The sequence below is a fragment of the Euprymna scolopes genome, chromosome 36, assembly GCF_053919585.1.
Source record: "Euprymna scolopes isolate OS-2025 chromosome 36, ASM5391958v1, whole genome shotgun sequence".
Classification (NCBI taxonomy): Eukaryota; Metazoa; Mollusca; class Cephalopoda; order Sepiida; family Sepiolidae; genus Euprymna; species Euprymna scolopes.
The window spans coordinates 22,556,223-22,577,967 of NC_136517.1; the positions used below are offsets into that span (position 1 = coordinate 22,556,223).

At 34.5% G+C, this 21,745-nt stretch overlaps 1 protein-coding gene across 1 annotated transcript in view; it reads left to right on the forward strand.

Moving 5' to 3' along the window:
- The window catches only part of LOC145260388 (protein stum homolog), a 202,265-nt gene that overhangs the window by 165,196 nt on the left and 15,324 nt on the right, over positions 1–21,745 (forward strand). Inside the window, exon 2 of the mRNA XM_080118340.1 lies at positions 14,811–14,984. Coding sequence (XP_079974466.1) covers positions 14,811–14,984 — 174 coding nt within the window. The remainder of the gene's footprint in view (positions 1–14,810; positions 14,985–21,745) is intronic.

Below are 21,745 nucleotides of genomic sequence, written 5' to 3' on the forward strand. Positions count from 1 at the left end.
TCTGCTGTAGCTGTTCGTTTGAACCTGAAATAATAATACTTGGTCAGTTATCTCATAAGATGCATAGCAATAACATACTGATTTTTTTTTACACAGTTGTCACCACTTATCAAGGCGCGGAAACCACTCAGGGATAAGGGTTATTGCAAGTACAGTACGTTAGTGTGGAGATTTTATGAAGTGTTTACTTAAGGGGGCGGTTCATTAGGAATTTGTCAACGTTGGACTTGAAGACATCCAAGTTGTAGTCAGGTGGGAAGCAGGCAGACGGAACAGAGTCTATGACAATTTTAATGCCTGTAAAAGAAAAGTCTGGAAACTTATTGAAGGCACCTCGTATATCTTCACGCGTCATATAAACAGTAAATCACATTATTTTTATCTCCCATTTTACCTGTTTTATTTCGAGACAATGTATGTGCCTACGACACACTCCGACAAGATTTTTCACCCACAAGTTACAACACATAGCGATATCATATATACACACTGATAACCCAATACATATAAACAGTTGATACACAAGTTCTTTCAATAACAAAATGAGCACGCTAATATACAATGATTTTCGTGTTTTCAAATAGGATTTTTCTAAAATGGGAATGTGGACAGCCATGTTGTTTTAGGTGCTGGCAAATCGACCTTGTATCCGAAAGGTGTATGGTTAATCGTCTGGACAATGTGTTGGTCGTGTGTCCAATGTAGCTATTGGTGTGTGGGGGTTTCATATTTAAGGATGACGGGGACATATATCACGATGACATGCATACAAAGAATACAAAGATAGTGATGAGAGAGAGAAGACATTTATAAATATATATTACAGTTCTTTAAACACACATTAGAGGAGAAGAGGCATTTATAGACATTACTTGTGATGGAGGAGATGGGACACATAACTTGGAAGGGTTTATAAAGTTCATTATAATATGATAAATACACTTACCTTTCGTTCGTGATGAAGGATGACACAAGACACAGTTACAATATAATGATAAATTCTTTATTCATCTGATCGGCCGGTCGATGACGTCAGGAATTCAGCTTGTATCTACATGCTCAATCTTCTACCCTTCGCCTCTAAGGGGACTCTCCTTTGACTGTCAACTCTTGGCTGATCAACTCTCTGGTTGACTTTCTCTGGCTCACTGTCTAAAATCCGAACCCATAAAATGGAGAAATGTCCTGTGTCTATGACGTCAGAAGTGTGTTTTTCAAACGTGACCAATTTCACGTGACTTTACATATGTTTGTCCAATACACTTTTGACAAACAAAAGAATCCTCAATTCTAATCTAACCTATTTTTAAACAATACAATTTAATTTGCATTGTTCATTCTTTTACTGACATATTTAATATTCAGATTTCTAAAAGAATTAACAACAGACTTAATTTCTAACATTCCGTTTCTTAACTTTGCCTACAGGGTTCGATTCTAGGCTTATTCTAATCTCATTTTCACTTATCTAATATTTTTCTTATTTACATGTAAAGGGTACAGCCCTTTTCCGTGTAACATTTCTATTCTTGGAGATGCATTCTCTCAATGGCATTTGAATTGGTTGTCCTGGAAGTGTTGTTTTTAATTATAAGGTTAGCAGTTGATAATTTCTCTGTAGTAGATTATAAATCTGATCTTATTATTATTGACTGGGGATATATATCGAGTTATTATATTCCTTAGTACCTTTTCATTTGATTTAAGTGGTGTAGCTGTTTGCGATAGAATATATTGGTGGGGTGGGATTGTTAATTTTGTTATTATTAGTTTAGTCTAGGTTTCTAATTGTTAGTTTCATTTGTTTATTGACTAAGAAATTGAAGAATTGGTTATTAATTAAGATCTGCTTGATATTTTATTAATTCGCTCGAGAATATTTTTTTTATTTGTGAAGATCAATTTGGCTCGATTAATTAGATTATGTATAATGGCGTTTTTTATCGGTATGGACTTCCATCTTTAAAGTTTAAGATACAGGAATTGGTTGCAATAGTCTTTTTATACTAAAGAGTGGTGCTGGAGTTTATGAGAACGTCACAATATGGAATACTATTGTTTGTATTTAATTCATAAGTGAAGATTTGTACGGAGTTTGTTTGAAAATTATTATTTAGTTTTATATTTCGTTATTATTGTCAGCAAGAATAAAAATATCGCCGACGTACCTAACGATCTTTAATAGTATTAAATATTTTATTGTCCAGGTTGAATATATAAAAGTTGTTAAAAGTGGGTCCCTGTACGGAACCCATTGATGCTCCATCGATTTGTGTATAAATGCTGCCTTTATGAGCATAAAAGGGACTTCGGTTGTAAACATTAGTAATAATTTTTTTTATGATTATAGGGTTAATTATCAGTGGAGGGAGAGAGGAATTATTGCATATGCTGTCCATGATAATTTCGTGAACTGGGACGTTGGTGGAAAGGCTTTCTACATCTAGTAAGGCGGTGATTTTGTTATTAACTTTTGTTGTTTGGAGAATTTGTATACGTTCTTCGGTAGATTTTACGCTGTATTTTCTTTGTAGATAAGACGTTATAAGATCATTGATTGTGTTGGTTAAGGTATAGATAGGGGTTGTGGTTAGTTGTGAAATAATGGGGTGGAGGGGAGAGTTGCGTTTTGAAGACGACTGAAGAAAATCTGTTGAAACTACTTGGGAGAAAATGACTAGGGAACCTTCCATAAAAATGACTGTTCGAAAAATGGAAATGGAAAAATTACAAAAAAGATTATTAAGCAAAAACACTCCGTACTATATAAAAATATCTGTTTGAATATATATACATATATATATATATATATATATATATATATATATATATACTTAACATCCTAGACAATCGTAGAGACACTGTCATAAATATATATATATATATATATATATATATATATATATATATATATATACGATATACATAAATAATTTTTACTGACGACATATGTTAGTTATGCAACCGTTATATATACCCAATATATAACACTAGAACTGTCCGCCTGTTGAACTCTGTTCTGCTGGCTTGCTTTCCATCTGACTACAATATGGTTGTCTTAAGTCTAATGTAAAGAAGTTGTTGTTGAGATGTCCTCTTAAATAAATAGACCATAGCCAAGTCCCATCATTAAATAATCAAATTCTACTGAATTTACACCATAAACGTCTACTATACTGTTGTTCCGGTGATCTTTGAACACTCATTAATCCTTATTCTCGAGTGGCCTTCGGGCCTTTATAAGAGGTGATCCCCTTGTAAAATAAAACACAAATTTGTCGCATTCTGATAGCGCGCGGTTCTCTGCATGGCTGGTACATATCCAGAGTTTATTGCCGATTTCGTTGGTTTATGAAGGTGCAAAAGTATGGCGTTGTGGCTGGTTGTTCAAATTACGTTCATCCAGTCTATATGAATGTTTGCATGTACTTTTGTCGCTGGCACAAATACACACACACAGACATCGAAGTAAAAGTCACAACACAGTTGATCTACAAAAAATATATTGCTTTTACTTTACACCGAAAATCGGCTTTCGGTGATAAATTATTACTCTGTGTTTTAACGTTTCTTAAAGGCGTGTGAGGTGGGGTGCATGATTGTGTTGGATATTGGGCGATGAAAAAATGGTGCTACAGTCTCGCTCTCTCTCTGACCGACTGACTGCCTTTCTCTCTGAGACGATTCTATTTATAAAAAAACATTCTTTTTCTCATGGGATGGTTAATATTTCCTTTTCCTGTTGTTTGAACCTTTGACCGATATTGGCTCACATATTTCTTGGCCAAATTATGCATTCCGTTAGACAATGGTGGAAAGCCCTGAATTTTTCACATTGAATCCGTTTGCGTGTGTCCAACAGGGTTGCCTGCCAATATCTCATATTACAAAATTATGTTAAAAATCTTCTAACTTCTCAGCTGAGAAAAGATTTTGAATTCCCAACTTTCGAAGCAAATAATTTTGTCCGTTCGTCGATGTAACTGATTGCCAAATCCCTAAATATATGTGAAATCGAATTCGAACTTGGCACAAATCACGCCGTCAGTCCGCGTCGTCGTTGTCCACTTCAATCACCTTGCCCCTGTTTTTGTTGGTGTTGGTGTTGTCTTTGTTTGTGTTAGTGGTGATGGATGTGGTGGTGTTTTGTTTTTGTTTTTCATTAATATTGGATAAACAGTTAATGCCGATGCGCTCAGAGTTGCGCGAGCCTTTTCTAGTCTCACACAAAAACACGCGTTCACATCTCAAGCTATATTACTTGTCATATACATACGTGCGCACAAACATGCGCGCCACGTCCACACACGTACATATATTCATGTTCGCGTATATACACTCACATTCACGTGTATAAACACACTAACGTACACACATGTACTCACATACGCGCACACGTACGCACACATGGACAACGTCACTTCCCCTTTCAAAGGAAATCCACACATGCGCAAAAGACCACCGGAAACAATTATAAAAGCAAGAGCAATAAGCAGCATCTTTCTTTTCAGACCAGCTTTCGAGCTGGGCGGTCTACGGACCGGCAGCGTGCCTCACGCCACTTGCTACTATGTGGGACAAAAAGCTAACAGACCGTACGTACACTTTATACGCTTTCTCTCTCCATGAACTGGATTGACTTTCTCACTCTTTTTTATCCTTTTGCTGTGGTCTATCAACCAGAAAACTCTTCTATAACTTGTGCCGGAGAACACCTCCGCGTAGGTGACTTCAACCATGTCTTTGTCTACACGCTGGACTATCATTTCTCGTTACACTACATTACTCACTTCTCTTCCCACGCGCGAACAAACGATAGTGACACGAACGTGAGATGAACACACATTTCCTTTTTCCTTCTATATTACCAGTCCCGCAACAAACGATGGTTACATGAACACGTGTTACACCTAAAACAGTCACTTTTCAACAGTAAATAAACGACACGTTTATCTTATCCAGCAATTGAGTTTTTGTTTCCTTCATTCCATTCGTTTCATTATTTTCTTTTGTAACGGGATTAGGATTTATATATCCTAGTCCTCTACTGAGTGACGAATAAATAAAAAGAGATGAAGAGAAGTTTCGTGAGTAAAGTGTATGAAGAAATGTCTTTAATAAAAACAAGTTTTTAAAGCATGCAGGTGAAAAAATATTTATGCAAAACGTGGACGTAGTCGATCATTCAAACAGTCGCCATTGATTTATGACCTTAATCAATCATTTCGAAATGTGAATCCCGCATGCGTCAATAGAAGCGACTCTAAAAGTTGCTGTGTTTTAAATCAGTTTTATTTTCGGTTTCTTTTCACAAACTCATGTTTATAGGACTGTGAATAACTGCTCGTTGTTTCCTCGAACCGACATACTTTTTATGATGGGGGGGGGGTGCATGAACGATAAACTAAATGAGCATTTGCTTATACGGAATTGGATTTCAAGAGACGCTGTTCTCGTTCTCTCTCTATCTCTTTCTATTTTCTCTCTCAAACACGCACACACACTTTTTCTTTCTCTTTCTCTCCCTCTCTCTCTCTCTCTCTCTCTCTATCTATCTATCTATCTCTCTATCTATCTCTCTCTTGCTCTCTCTTTCTCTCTAATACACGCATTCTTTTCTCTTTTTCATTCACTCCCGCTCTCGCTTACATTCTTTCTCCCTCTCTTTTGATCCTGTCTCTGTCTCTTATAGACGCAGATCGTTTCTCTCTCTCTCTCTCTCTCTCTCTCTCTCTCTCTCTCTCTCTCTCTCTCTTTCTCTCTCTCTCTCTCTCTCTCTCTCTTTCATTTATACACTTTTTCTATCTGTCTTCCTCCCTGTCTCCGTTTCTCTCATACGCACATAATCTCTCTTTATTTTTTCTCTGCATCTCCACGTGCACTCTCTCTCTCTCTCTCTCACTCTCTCTCTCTCTCTCTCTCTCTATCTATCTATCTATCTATCTCTTTCTCTCTTTCTCTTATGCGCACTTTCTCTCTCTTTTACTTTATCTTTCTTTCATTTACTCTCTCTCTCTCTCTCTCTCTCTCTCTCTCTCTCTCTCTCTCTTTCAATCTATCTATTCTTTCACGCGCACACGCGCATAATTTTTCTCTCACACGTACTTTCCCCCTCTCCCTCGCGCACGCGCACACACATGCATTAGAGCTAATATAAAAATGTTAAATTAATGCTTGGGTTAAATTGGCTAACACGTTTGTGGGATTTTACTTACAGAATCGATTAAAAAAAAACTACGCTTCTTCCTCGAACAATTACAAGAAACTTTCTGAATCACTAATTGCCATGATTAAAAACACACTACTTGAAAGCTCTTCATTCAAACTCCTCGGCTTAACATTCACGGACAACATAAATTGGAACAAACACATTGAAGACATTGCCAAGATTGCTGCAAAGAAGGTGGATTCTCTCTACCATGCTAGAAAACTAGCCACAATTGAAAGTATCCTATATCACTACAAAGCCACAATTCACCCATGCATGGAGTATTGTCGTCAGACCTGGACTGGTGCATCTGCCACTAGTCTCCGGCTCTTAGACAGGATCCAAAAAGAATCTCCAACCCAATAAGCACGCTGACGAACTCGAAGCACTTGTAGCGCCACTACGTAATTACCCCCGACTCACCCGACAAGCAGTAAATTCCCGCCTCTTCAATGTACAGGTTCCTAAATGCCGGAAAACCTTCTACTCTAATAATTTCTTACATCTAACTGCTAGACTTTGGAATTTCCTCTCGGTCTACTGCTTTCCTGAAATGCAGAAGTTCAAGTGTTATGTGAACAGGAATCTCCCTGCACAAATCCCTACGGAGTGTCCCTTTGAATTTGACCCCAATTACTAGCCTCTTATGTCCAAAGTATACTATTCCTTGTTTGGGATGAATAACAATTAAAACATACAAAACCAAGACAACAAAAGTTGGATTGATACCAACAAGAAGTGTATTTTCATTGTCCGTTACAAATGTTTCGCGACCATTCGGACAATTTCAAACCTTATATCGTTTGGAAATATTCACAAGAACGGCCTCTCTTCAGACGTTGAGAAAAACACTTTTTTAATGAACAATATGGAATCCATTTTCCTTTTAAGGAAAACTATGCGATAAAAGATTTACCTACATTTTTTATTTCAGAGGGTTTTTTTTTTTTCGTTTTCTGTTTGTTGTGGATTTTTTATATCTACCTATTTTCGCATCTCTATTTTTAAATGTTTCAATCGATTATTCATTTATCCTAGCAACCAATTACCTATGTTCACTTAATTTAGGTTATTATTATTTTTCTTTAAGTTATTAATTAAAATTTATTTATTTATTTTATTTTTTTTTTTTTTATCAATTCCGGACCTGATATTTAACATTCCTACCATATTGTTTTGCTTCTGTGTTAGTTTCGTATCTAATGATTATATTGGCGATTTACAATTATATTTTTTGTGTAATTTCAAAAAGCGGTGTTTTTTTAATTTTATTCCAGATAGAAATAAGATGTGTGTGTGTTTGTGTGTGTTTGTGTGTTGATGCAATTTTCTAACTTTATAAGAGTAAATTATGTCCTAATCGAAGGACCCTATCCTGCTTGGAAGGAGCTCAACCGGCTTCAAAAGTAGGTGATGCCCTTTTCTATTCCCTGCAATCTCTTTCTCACAGAAGAGACGTCGCGATCACGTCTCTGCTCTATCGTTATTTTTATGACAATTGTTCGTCTGAGCTCCAATCTATGATCCATCCCTTGCTAAACAACATTTGACTAGCTATAAACACTATCAACAATTTCCCCCATTCTCTGTGTCTGAATCTAAACGCAGATTACATGAACAACGCTTCTTTCCTAGAGCTGCCCGCCTGTGGAACTCTTCCGTTGGCCTTCTTTTCGGCTGACTACAACATGGTCGTCTTCAAGTCCAATATAAACAAGTTCTTGTTGGGCCGTCCAAATTATACCTAATTTTCACCACTAATGATTACTAAGCTGTTGTGCCGGTGACCTCCGTCCACTCTTTAACCCTTATCCTCGAGTGGCCTTCGGACATTGATAAGTGGTAACATACACATACAAACCATCTGTTTTTTTTTATTATTGCACATATACACCCGCATACATAGACAGAGACAAACATACATATATTCTTTTTTTATTCATTGTTATAATTACACAATATACATAAACACATTGACACAGACATATGCAAATTCCTCTCTTTTTTTTTCATAATTTTTATAATCAGGCATATACATAATTACACATGCACACATATAATTATATAATTATACATTCTTTTATAATTACGTATACATGAGCACATACACACACATACGCACATACTTTGTCTCTCTTTATAATTTCATTTATAAATATGCATATGTACACACACAAACAGACATAGGCAGAATCTTTGTTTCTTTGTATATTTTTTATTACAGAGATGCGTACACACATATAAAAGCTGATGCATACACACATATAAAAACGGGTGCATAAACACATTCTTTCTTTCTCTTTATCCATCTCATACACAGATGGACACACATATGTATAGAAACTAGTAATAAAAAAACAGTTTAGAAGAAAAAAAAGAAGGGAAAGTGTATAAACAAGTCGCGTGTGCATTTGTAATTCTAATTAAACGGATTGAGTTGCGCATCTTTGTAAGCGAAGCTCTTTTTTGGGCGCGCAAATATGCTGAGCAGAATCAAAGGCAATCACAGCTGAGTTTGTCGTTGTCGCGCGAAACAATTCCTGCGCACGAACATGGCGACGACTAATAAGACACGCCCACTTTTTTTATATTCGTCCGAAAATACTTCGCAGCCATGACAACTCGCAGTATGAAGTTATCATTATTCCCAGCTAAGAATCTGCTTTATATTTTACATATAAGATTACAAGTTATTACAGGGTTTTCTTATTGCATTTTTCTTTTTTCTTCTTTCTTTTCTTTTCCTTTTTCTTTTCCTTTTTCTTTTCCTTTTTTTCTTTTTTTTTTTTTTTTTTTTGCTTTTCAAAGTCTTTTAGGTCCACCCAAATGCCAATACATAAGCATCGAAGAAATCAATACAGGATTAGGGTTAGGGATTAAATTTGATTGTGAATCAAATTTAATACGGAACAACATATATATATATATATATATATATATATATATATATATATATATATATATATATATATATATATATATATATATATATATATAATATAAAGCTGAATGTGTGTGTGTGTGTGTGTGTGTGTGTGCGTGTGTGTGTGTGTGGTCACGAATAGGCTCCGATATGGTTGACTATTTTAAAAAACTGATTACATATAATGATAGAAGATGTATCGAGACACAGGAATGCGTATTTTGATCTGGCAGAACGATGCTTCAGTAAAATTGTGGGGTCTGCGTTCGCGCCTGGTCCATAAGTATGGAAATAAAAAATTTAAAAATTTTTAAAAAAAACCGTTTACAAGTGTTTTTGATATAGATGCACATAAGAATACGTTGATAAGTATGTTTTAACTTAAATAGGGATGGTATAATAAAATTGTGGGGTCTGCGTTCGCGCCTGGCCTCCATAGAATGGAAATAGGCACAAACTTTTATAAAGACTTTTCATATCTATCTGCGTAAGTATACTTTGATAATTATGTTTCAGTTTGAAGAAATATGGTATAATAAAATTATGGGGTGTTCGTTCGCACCTGATCTCCATAGAATGGAAATATGTCACAAAGTTTAACAAGGTTTTTTTAATATAGATCCACAGAATCTTGTGATAAGTGTTTCGGTGTAAACAGGTATGGTATAATAAATTATGGGGTTTATCTATTTTATTTTTACTTTAATCATATTTTGCTTTGGTTTTGATACCCCCAAATTCAACCCAAATTTACAACCCTTCCTTTTCATAACCTATCATACTTTCATAAATCAGAGTCCATTTTCTGTGGGCTGTTTTTGAACCCAGTCAACGACGGGTACTTTTGCTAGTATATATATATATATATATATATATATATATATATATATATATATGTGTGTGTGTGTGTGTGAGTGTGTGTGTGTGTGTGTGTGTGTGAAAGAATGCTCAAATTATGAATCCTCACCTCAAAAGATCAATATATATATATATTGATATATAGATCGATATATATATATATATATATATATATATATATATATATATATATATATATATATATTGATATATATTGATATATATTGATCTTTTGTGGTGAGGCTTCATAATTTGAGCATTCATTCTTTTTTGTGAACTGTTAGCCTCACTTTCATAGTTGTTGTTTCGCCACATTTCAGCCAACTCATCCTCTGGTCTTCGAGGTCCATGGCGCAGTGGATAGAGGCGGTTCCAGGTGAGCGATTTCGATCCTACCCAAGCAGGCCAGAGGATCAGTTGGCCAAAAGATGATTAGCCAACAACTAGCAGAAGAAGGCAGTAATTACTGGGGATAAGTTACAAAGACACAGCATTCTTATCCTGTCGCGATTAATCACCTGAAGAAGGCCAGAGGATAAGTTGGCCGAAACGCGGTGAAATAACAGCAACTATGAAGATCAGAATAACAGTTTGCAAGCAAAAAAAAAAAAATTACACGAATAGAACACCATACATAACATGAGGTTTTATTAAAATCTAATCTAGTCAAAATATCTCATATATTCGCCTGCACGGAGAGAGTCTTGTATTTTGTAATTGAAACCCTCAATCTCTTTTTGCCCAGTGTTACGTGAATCATTACCTGCATGAAAAAGTAATGTTGATAACAGAAGTTTTCCACGCGAGGTTAGAATAAGCATAAAATTAAATACTAACAGTTACGAGGTGTCGTCTATAAGTTTCAACAGTTTTCAACATGGTCGCTTTGAAATCTAAGGTCAACAAATTTTTGTCATAAACCGACCCAAATCGAACGCAGTTTATATAATTGAGTACTCACATAGTGTTCTTCATCTTTCGGCTGACAGCCATTGTCGTCTCATCTCTACGCTATACTATTTTTACGCTAGGTTCTCGACTGAGCTCCAATATCTGAAGCTTAAACTGAACAGAAGCTCAAAACTGCTGGGCTTTTTTTTTTTCAACCACTCACAGCACAAGAAATATTTACCACTACGAGGTGTCTTCAATAAGTTTTCAGGCCTTTTCGTATAGGCACTTTTATTGATAGTACACACATGAAACTCTAGTCCCCTTTAAAATGATCTCCTCCGGCTGTAATGCACCTGTTGTACCGTTCCGACAACTTCTGGAAGGCTACATGGAAGTCCTCTTGTGTAATCGTGTATAAATACCCTTGTCACAGTCTCTTTCATCTCTTTAATTGTTTCATAACAACAGCCTCTAAGGTTTTCCTTGAGCTTAGGGAATAACCAAAAGTCACAGGGAGCAAGGTCAGGACAATAGGGAGGGTGAGGAACTGTTTTGATTCACATCTTGGTCAAATAGTTTGATTTTCTCTGAGCACTCTTGGTAAAAACTTTGCGCAAATCTCAGTTCCTCGCGGGGGATTGTGTGAACAGTTTCCACACTGGCATCAAACTATGCACTTATTGTCTCTATTGACACATGACATGAAATTCATAAAATTCTTTATTTTTTCCTTACTCCCCCCACACCTCTCATCATCATCACAGACTCTTTGCCTTCCTTGAATCTTTTATGCCACTCTAAAACTAAGGTTCGATTCAATCAACATGGTTTAAAAGCAGACTGAAGCATCCCATATGTTTCTGTGTCATTTTTCTAAGTTTAAAACAGAATTTTATTGCATATCGCTCTTCTAAATTGCAATTTTTAAATTCACCTGCTGCAACAATCAGGCTTTAGTAGAGTGTATTCCAATTCCTTCTATAGCTGTTCATTTCAACCTGAAATCATAAAAATTGGTGAGTCATCTCATAAGATATATAGCAATAACATACTGAATTGTCAAGAGCTTACAACAATGTAAAATGTCTCTACAAAAATGTCCGGAAACTTGTTGAAGACGTCTCGTATGTTTACGTCACAATAGAGTCCTAGAATTTCAAGAGGGGTATATTATAATGTTAATACGAATATGTGGAAATGTACAGCTTGGCGAAGCCTATTAATCGAGCGCAAAGCCCGCTCCAAGAAAGATGACTCGAGTTAAATATCCAACTTGCATGAAGTAAGTCCTGTCGTACTTCACAATTAAAACATTCATTCTCTTATTTTTGCGTAGTTTTATAGGATTCATGACCTACGTGTGAGAATAATGTTGAGAACAGTAGTTTTCCACACGAGGTTAAAGAAAGCATAACGTTAGAGCAATAGAAAAGAATTTATTCAGCGTCAAATCGCCGTAAGCTTCGGGATTCCACTTTTCATAGTTAATCCAGTGATTGTCCAATTCATCAGTGAGGGAAATAATCAATATCATCCTGTCTAAAGTCAATATATATATATATATATAAAGTTGGTGGAAAAATGTCAAATCGACATTATTTTTTGCACCAACCTAATATATATATATATATATATATATATATATATATATATATATATAGATAGATATAGATATAGATATAGTCTTTGAAGTTTCTAACCTTTAAAACTATACAAAAAATTACTTTTTATCATTCGTTAAAAAAACATCTAGTCAGTAAGTCATTTAATCACCTGCAATCACCGCATCAACTCTCTCGAATTTACTATAATACCAATTTTTTTATTTTTCAAGGGATCATCAGTTGTTTACTATGAAACACTGTTTCGGGGATTTAATATATATATATATATATATATATATATATATATATATATATATATATATATATATATATATATATATATATATACTTGATTACTTGATTACTTGATTCCTCCGGCCTTGGCAGACGTGTTTTAAATATTCTCTCCAGCGCTTTTTCTGTGCCCATTTGAACTTTTCTTTTAATGACTTGGAACTACTTCCATTTGTGATTTTTTTTCCAAGGAATTCTGCCTTTTGGATCATTTTGGACCATTTGGAACTTACCTGTAGGATTGGAAATTTTTAATTCTACCGTGTTTGGATTTTACCATTCTTGGATTTTTTACCCTTCACCGGACTATCCATTCATGTGAAATCTTTTTATCATTTTTCTTGTACCTCCTACTCCCCTTACCTCACCCTTTTTTTAACCAAGTAAGATCTGTGACTTACTTGTAGTTTCACTAAATACTTTACATGCAAAATCCGATCCCGCATTTTGCTAATTCCTGCCCTCTGATGAGAAGGAGAGTATTTCTTCGAAACTCCGCGGATTAAGGACTATCCACTTATCTTGTGCTTCCTTTTTTAAAATTAAATATGTTTTTAACTCTTTTTCAAGATGTCTTTTAACATGTTTTATTAATCATTTGTTCATATATATATATATATATATATATATATATATATATATATATATATAAAGTTGGTGGAAACATGTCAAATCGACATTATTTTTTGCACCAACCTAATATATATATATATATATATATATATATATATATATATCATTAAATAGCACAGACAACTCTTGCTTGGTTTTCTTGTAATCCTCCTTTTCTCTTTGTCGGACCATTTTCCGAACGTTTTTGTTTTGCTTTTTTTTCGAGTGAAAAACGAAATTCCCCATAATCGCGAACGTTTTCGACCTCCATTGGTCATCCTCAGGCAAGTAGTAAAAAAAAAAAAAAAAAAAATGAAATTGAAAAATGAAAATAGCGAGATGAAATGAAAAGACGATTAAAATATGATTAAAAGACGATTAAAATCGCTTAAAATCACTAAAATACTCAAAAGCACTTGAGCGTGCCCTCCGTTTCATTTTGAGTCTGGTTAATCGTTGGTTTATTAATGTGGATTAATAATTCGCGATTATAGGAAATTGCTTTTTTCACTCAAAAAAAAAACGTTCGGAAAGTGGTCCAACAAAGGGAAAAGGAAGATTACAAGAAAAACAAGCAAGAGTTGTCTGTGCTATTTAAATAAACGTGCATAAAAGAAAAAATGCTGCCTAAATATGCTAATATATATATATATATATATATATTTAAATAAGGGAGTAGTCACCAACAATGTGTATTTTTTAACATTATTTTATTATTCCGTGTCTTGGTTTTTCATTGAGAATTATGTTTGGATCATTGTAATAATGTTTTTAAGTCATTGAAATCATTTTTACGCGCGTTTAAGACGTTCTGTGGAGATAGCTGGTCCCCCCTCCTCACACATACATATTAGTAACGACCTCGGATCACAGTCACCTTCCTAGGAAGCAAATAACCTCATAATACTATAAAACAGTATACACATTCTCAAACCAATAAAAGCAAACACACACACGCACACACACGTACACACACGCACACACACACACAAACACACACACACACACACACACACACACCCTACCCTACCCTAAAGGAAAAGAAAAAAAACACTAGCAGAAAGAGAGAGTGACTACAGCCAGGTCAGCGGCCTCGACAAGCCCAATAAAAGAGTAATAAAAATTGAACATGCCAATGAATAATAAACACTTACAAGCCTCCACCCCTTGGAAACACTTCAAATGAACTACGAAAATTGCCATTTTTACATCTCCAACACATTTGGAAATAATTTCTGACGAGGAATGATCATAAAGAACAAGAGAAACACTGCTCTATATTATTATATCATTTGTCGTCTGCACGTATTATAAGATTTCGTAATTTGTCCGTGAAACTCGGGAATCTGCATTTGTAAGCAATGGTTAAAATGTTAACGACTTTTATATAACGTGATATATATTTTTTTTTTTTCAGGTACGCTGATCTCCTCTTTCACAGTGTTCTGTTGTGGTACCACGAATATTTCGTCGCGGGGCCGGGCATTCTGCCTTAATATTCTCTCGGCCCTCCTTCAGATGATTACTTTCATCGTCATCGTCGGGTGGATTTGGAGCATCATTTGGGGCATGACTTACGTCAACCTCGCCAGTGAGTATCACGATTTAGTTTTTTTTGGGGGGGGAGGGGCGTATTCATGTGGTATTGACAACCGAACAGAAATGTAAAACAAACGAAATATGCAAAATCCAACAGGATCCGTAGAAAATGCACAGAGTGAGAAATATATTAAATGAACAAATATGTTTTGCTAAAGCTGAATTTTTTCTGGGTTGTGTAAAAGTAAATATTTTACAGAAAAACTCATAAAAACCAGCAAATATGAGTTTATGAACATTTCTATCAAAATAGTGTCCATTATAATTGTAATATAAAACTGATAAATATGAAAATACGAGATAAATTTATAAGTATGATGAAAATACGAGATAAATTTATGAGTATTAATAAATACTCAGAAAATAATATTGTGCTACATAGTTCAATACATATAATAAAATCAGATTGTAAAATGCAATCTTTAATTTGCTTGTTCAAACGAGCAACTCCTGCCAGACAATGATCTTTTCGCCCTGTGTATTTCGAATGTTCCTTTTTTTACGTAATGTTTCGCTGATTTCATTCTTCGGTGATGAACTGCTGCACTTCGAAATTACGACGAGTTCGTTTCTCACACAATTACAACAATGATCATATATTGTTACAATGATATTTGAAAACAAGGCTATATCAAAGGGAAGTCGCTGTCATATTCTTGTCCAGAGTTGCCAGATTTACCTTTTTACACCAAATTTCGCGGATTTGGCCTTTTTAAAAATTTTCAAAAATTGTATACAACTTTTTGCTTCAAAGGGTAACGTACGGACTAACTAAGGCAAGAATATTATAGAGATAAGCAAGCAGAATATTATAGAGATAAGAATCATCGCAATTTCATTTTGGTTTATTGTTACACGGCATAATTAGGTTGATACAATTAATTCCGAAGTTAAGTGACGTTCAGTTTGGTCAGTACAAAATGGATGACTATTTGGAAATACCAGGTGTTGTATGTAGTCTCTGCTTATCTCAGTATTGTTTCCAGTCGTCTTAGACTTACTCTTGCCATTAGAATCAATCAGTGTCTATTGCTTCAAAATAACACGCGCAGCTGCCCCTATAGGAGGGTTTCCATTGTCAGAATCGAGGCGATGGTATCGTCAAAAAAATAACGACCATTCCTCTCAATAAAAAAAACACGTATTTTGTCTCATCAATTAGTTTTGTGTTTGTTTTTTATCGATTAATAGTGTTTCTTTTTCTTATCGATCAATTGTATTTCTTTTTCTTATCGATTAGTTCTGTGTTTTTTTTTTTTCTCCTATCGATTAATTTTATCTTCTTGTTCTTATCGGTTAGTTCTGTCTTATTATCGATTAGTTTTGTCTTTTTTTATCGATTAATTTTGCCTTCTTGTTCTTATCGGTTAGTTTCGTTTTAATGATGTCAAGTAATGAACGGGAATTAAATTTTTAAGCGAAAGCGAACGGGTGATACAAGTTAGTTCTAAATAAAGCATATTCTCTGTCTCACTTATATTCTGTGAAAGTTATTTTTACACCGGAAGTCATATTGTTTTTGTTTTGTTTTTTTTTGTTTTGTTTTTTTGTTTTTGTTTTTTGTTTTTTGTTTTTCTGAAAGGTCGGATAAAGTAAGACATTTTTCTTATCAAATAAATTTCCTGTCCTAAAAAGTTTCGGTAAAGCCGCAATTCTCTGAACTATTAAAAAATGATGCAAACATGTTACGCTTTCTTTTTTCTTTTTCCTTTTTTTTTTTTTTTCAATTAAATAACTATCTTTTATTTGTTTGTTTGTTTTCCCCCTCATTAAGGGACCAATCGTCGTCTACTTTCCTGACTTAGTTTGAAATTTTTGAAACATCTGGCGACTCCATCGCCGGATGTTGAAGCTATTTAGCAGCAAATGATGATTGTAGTAATGGCTTCATATTCGGAACTTGATTTTGTTTCTTTTTTGCTGTTGTTGTTTTTTTGTTTTTTTGTTTGTTTTTTTATGTTTTTTTTATAACTTACCTAAGTGGCATTAGAAAGAAAAACTTTCAAAACAATTCAAGCGAACAGATAAATGTATCTATTACGAATGGTGATTTGGTATCTGTTTGTCTGAAACTGGAAATAAACTATCACTTCTTTTAATAATGAAGAAACTGAAACTACACTATTGTTGTATATTAGCACACCCGGGGTATTGTCGAATTATCTGAGCCAGAATATTATTATCGTTATTAGCTCACAAGGATCTTTCAGACAGGTCATCAAAGATTTCTCTTTGAAAACAACTTGTGGTGTTCCCTGGAAGCTTAGTGACAACAAGTCTCCCCAGATTTCCATTACTCTCCGCCTCTTTCGATAGTATTTGCAAATAAATTTGCATTATCGCAACAGCTGCTGGCCATTAATTTCTCGTTGACACCAGCTTTTGGTCTTCACTGGAATTTAAGTGGCAATAAGCCTCCCCAATGTCCTAGTTCTCTTCGCACTTATTCAGCGGAGGTTTGGTCAGTGCTCTCTCCTCGGTCTTTCCTTCCTCCTTGATTCTATTTGGCTGTTTGGTTTCACTCTTTGGGGGGGGGGGGCAGTGATGTGGTAATGGTTGGATTGGGGGGGTAGAGAACTGATAGGTATGCGGCTTCAATGTTCTTGGTTCCATGTAGCGCTTCATGTTTTGCCTCTGCAGCAGTTTGTCTGCACCTCGCTTGTTGCTCCTGTGTGTCAGCCTCCACATTCAAGGGCTCTTCTTAATATTTCAGCTGTTTTCATTATTGTTGTTTGTTGTATTTTTCTAGTCATTCCTCCGATTCTAATTTCTCCCATTCTTTTTTCAAAGTCTTTTCAGGATTGTTCCTAGTGCTCTTACTATTATAGGTATTATTTTGATTTTCTTCATCATCCATATCCCTTTCAGCTCTCTGGTAAGCTCTGTATATTTGCTCTGTTTCACCTTTTCTTTGATGTTCACCCTGTGGTTTGCTGAAACAACAAAGTATACGATTTGACAGGACTTTTCTTTCCTGTTAATTATTACGAGATTCAGTCTTCTTGCTTCGATGGGTTTATCAGTTAGTATGTCCATTGTGATTCTCATTTTCAAGTATTGTTGTCGGCTTATGTTTGTACCACTTGTCGGTGCGTTCGAGATGCAGTTGTTTGCATAATCCCAGTGTACTGCCCTTCCCACTTGGTCATGTCTGTTTTTGTATATCCTTCTGGGTCAGTTAACTGCATTCGCTTACTATATGGTTTATCGTTTTGTCTCTTTGTCCACAGAGTCTATATTTTCTGTTTTCTTGTGTGTTGTCGATCTTTACTTTACTGTGGTTGGTTCTTATCGAGTTATCTTGTGCTGCAGTTATTAGGGATTCAGTTCCCCGGCTTATGTGTCCTTTTCGCATCCATGTCCAAGTGTTTTCTTTATTCTCATGTTTTGTCATTCTCATGAATCTTCCATATAGTTGTTTTTCTTCCCATTTTTCTTGTCTTGTCTTATCCTTTATCTGTCTGTTTTCTGTTTTGTCGATTTTTTACGTGAACGTGTAAATTGAATTAGATTTGTTTTAGAGAGAAAAATGCAATCCAAGGAGAAATATGGTGAAATGATGTTTTAGGAATTTAACTTGACTAGATTCTATAAACAATAACCAGAAGGAACTTTAAATAAATAAAAACAAATAGCAACTAAATTTAATTTCTATAACATAGGAAAACACCGTTTTTAAGCACTGTTGCTATGTGGAATACAAAATTCAAACTTTAACGGTTTTAAGATCAAAACAAGTGAATACTTTTTTATATAATAAATATATTTAATTATTAAAACAAATTTAATATTTCGAATTATAATAAATTCTTAATCAGGAAAATCTAGATGGTTTTTATTTTTATTATTTTTTACGCGGCATGGCGGAGATAATCATCGGAACGTCTTCAGATGTTGTTTGAATATACAACACTTGATATCTACCTGTCTGAAATGGATGCTATAGTATTACTTCTATTAATTGTAATATTATGCCATCTTTTGAATCTGAATTTAATTTACTAAAATATTTCAGCGCAATGTATTAGCAATAAATGCTCAATTTTAAGGGATGATAGAGTAGTATCTGTTCTGTTGTTCTGAGATTATTCTCACATACATTACTTCGTCCTCTGTGCGAGTAGTGCAGTATCTGTTCTATTCACATAAAACCATCCAACCAAGCATTACCTCCCCTTCTTTTGACGTAGTGTAGTATGCATTCATTCATGACTCCATCTTCCAAAAGTAATAATTATGGTACTATCGTTTCCCGGGAGAGTTACCTGGTTGAGGAACGTTCTGAGAACGCGACCAGCTCCCCGGGGAATAAACGATATCCCAACGATAAAGACATGGTTCTATGATGATGTGACGATGGGTCAGTCATTAGGGTCTGAGTATCAAGAGGGGAAGCATACCTGAGATATTGAGTGTTAGCGCGTAGCTCCTTAATTCTCTCAAGATCACTCTGGTGGCATTCTGGCTGAAATCTTCTTCCTTCGTCTTCAGGTCTGCCTCATCTGACTTAAGACATTTATGGCAGACACTAAAAAACACACACACACACAACGCGACACAATCGCAATATATGTGAAATATAATAAACTATTTTATTTTATTAAATCTATACAATATGTATTACAATATTTTTACATTTGCAATTGCTTTTTACCGTTACTTAAACCAACTACCCTTAACTTGTGTTCTTATTTACGGAGAGACAGAAATATGCGTGCTCACTCCATGCTGTCCGGACGAAAAGAGGTCGATAGAGGAAAGGGAATTATGGGGCTGCATTTCTGTGTATTCCTCCGCTTACGGCCAAATCACCACCTGGCCATGCAGGGGGGGGGGAAGTGCGTAAGCAACTCCAAAACCATGGCACTACCATATAGTGCCACATAATGATCGGTTAATTAGTTTAGGAATTAAGTCAGTACATAGTAATGTATGAACCTATAAACATACCTTATTTTATGAAATAAAGATTTATATGCGTATATGAATTATGTAGCAGAAAATATTACGTTATAATATTATATTATTATTATGTTATTATATTATCTTATTATTATGTTATTATGTTATTATGTTATTATTATGTTATTATATTATTATGTTATTATTATGTTATTATGTTATTATTATGTTATTATGTTATTATGTTATTATGTCATTATTATGATATTGTGTTATTATATTATGTTATTATGTTGTTATTATTCTGTTATTATGTTATTATTCTGTTATTATGTTATTATTATGTTATTATTATGTTATTATGTTATTATGTTATTATTATGTTATTATGTTATTATATTATGTTATTATTATGTTATTATGTTATTGTTATTATTATGTTATTATATTATTATGTTATTATTATGTTATTATGTTATTATGTTATTATTGTTATTGTGTTATTATATTATGTTATTATGTTGTTATTATTCTGTTATTATGTTATTATGTTATTATTATGTTATTATTATGTTATTATGTTATTATTATGTTATTATACTGTTGCCATATCTGGGCAGGAGCTGCAAAAAACAGTCTATCCTGCCTTGACAGAGTACAAAATAGACTTCGTGGCTTAGTGGGGGATGCCCTTTTCTCTACCCTGCAACCTCTCTCCCACAGAAGAGACGTTGCGAGCCTATCCTTGTTTTATCGTTATTTCCATGGCAGGTGCTCGTCTGAACTCCAATCTCTGGTCCCCCCTCGCCAATCTTTCACGAAAAACACCCGTCTAGCCGAATCCACTGTGAAAAATTTCCCCCACTCTTTATCTGTGCCTAAATCAAAACGTGGATTCCATGAACAAAGCTTCTTTCTTAGAACTTCACGCCTGTGGAACTCTGTTCCGTCTGCCTGCTTCCCACCGGACTACAACTTGGATGTGTTCAAGTCCAATGTTAACAAATTCCTAATGAACCGCCCCCTTAAGTAAATACTTCATCAAATCTCCACACTAACGTAATGTACTTGCAATAACCCTTATCCCTGAGTGGCTTCCGGGCTTTGATAAGTTGTGATCACTGTGTAAAAAAAAATGTTATTATATTATGTTATTATGTTATGTTGTTATTATTATGTTATTATGTTATTATATTATGTTATAATTATTTATACGAATTAATCCGAATTTGTAAATAAAAGTAAGCCTCAAGATTTAGCAGTACCATTAGGCCTATTATGTAATTCTACAGATTTAAAGCATGTTTAAATTCATTTTCAGAAAGAAAAAGTCCTATATGATAAACTAAATACTCCGAAAGACGCATACATCTTATACGATTTTTTCTTCTTTCTGAAACGTGATATAACATATCACTTACAAAGTCCTGGATTTAACTAATAAAATAAACTTTTTCCGAAAAAAATCTAATAAAACAACGGTGCTACGGAAAAATAGTAACCCTATGAAAAAGAATTCCCGGTGAAGTGGGTGACAGTTGAAGTAACACATAACTCAGTAAGTCCCGGGTCTAACTGATAGGAAAAAGTTCCGACAAAATTCGACTTTAGTCATCAACATACGTAATTCTAACGTTTTTCTAACTTTTTTCTATGCTTTTTTTTCTACATAGTGATCGCCATTTTCAATAAAATTTTGCCAAGAATTTAATGCTGCATCTCTGTTCTGACACGCATCCATAATAGGGAGGTGTTTCTTAGAGTTTTATACTGTCAATATCTGCAACAGAGAGATGAAACTTTCAGATCATGAACGTATAAGTTCAATCAGGTTAATATCCTATCTAATCC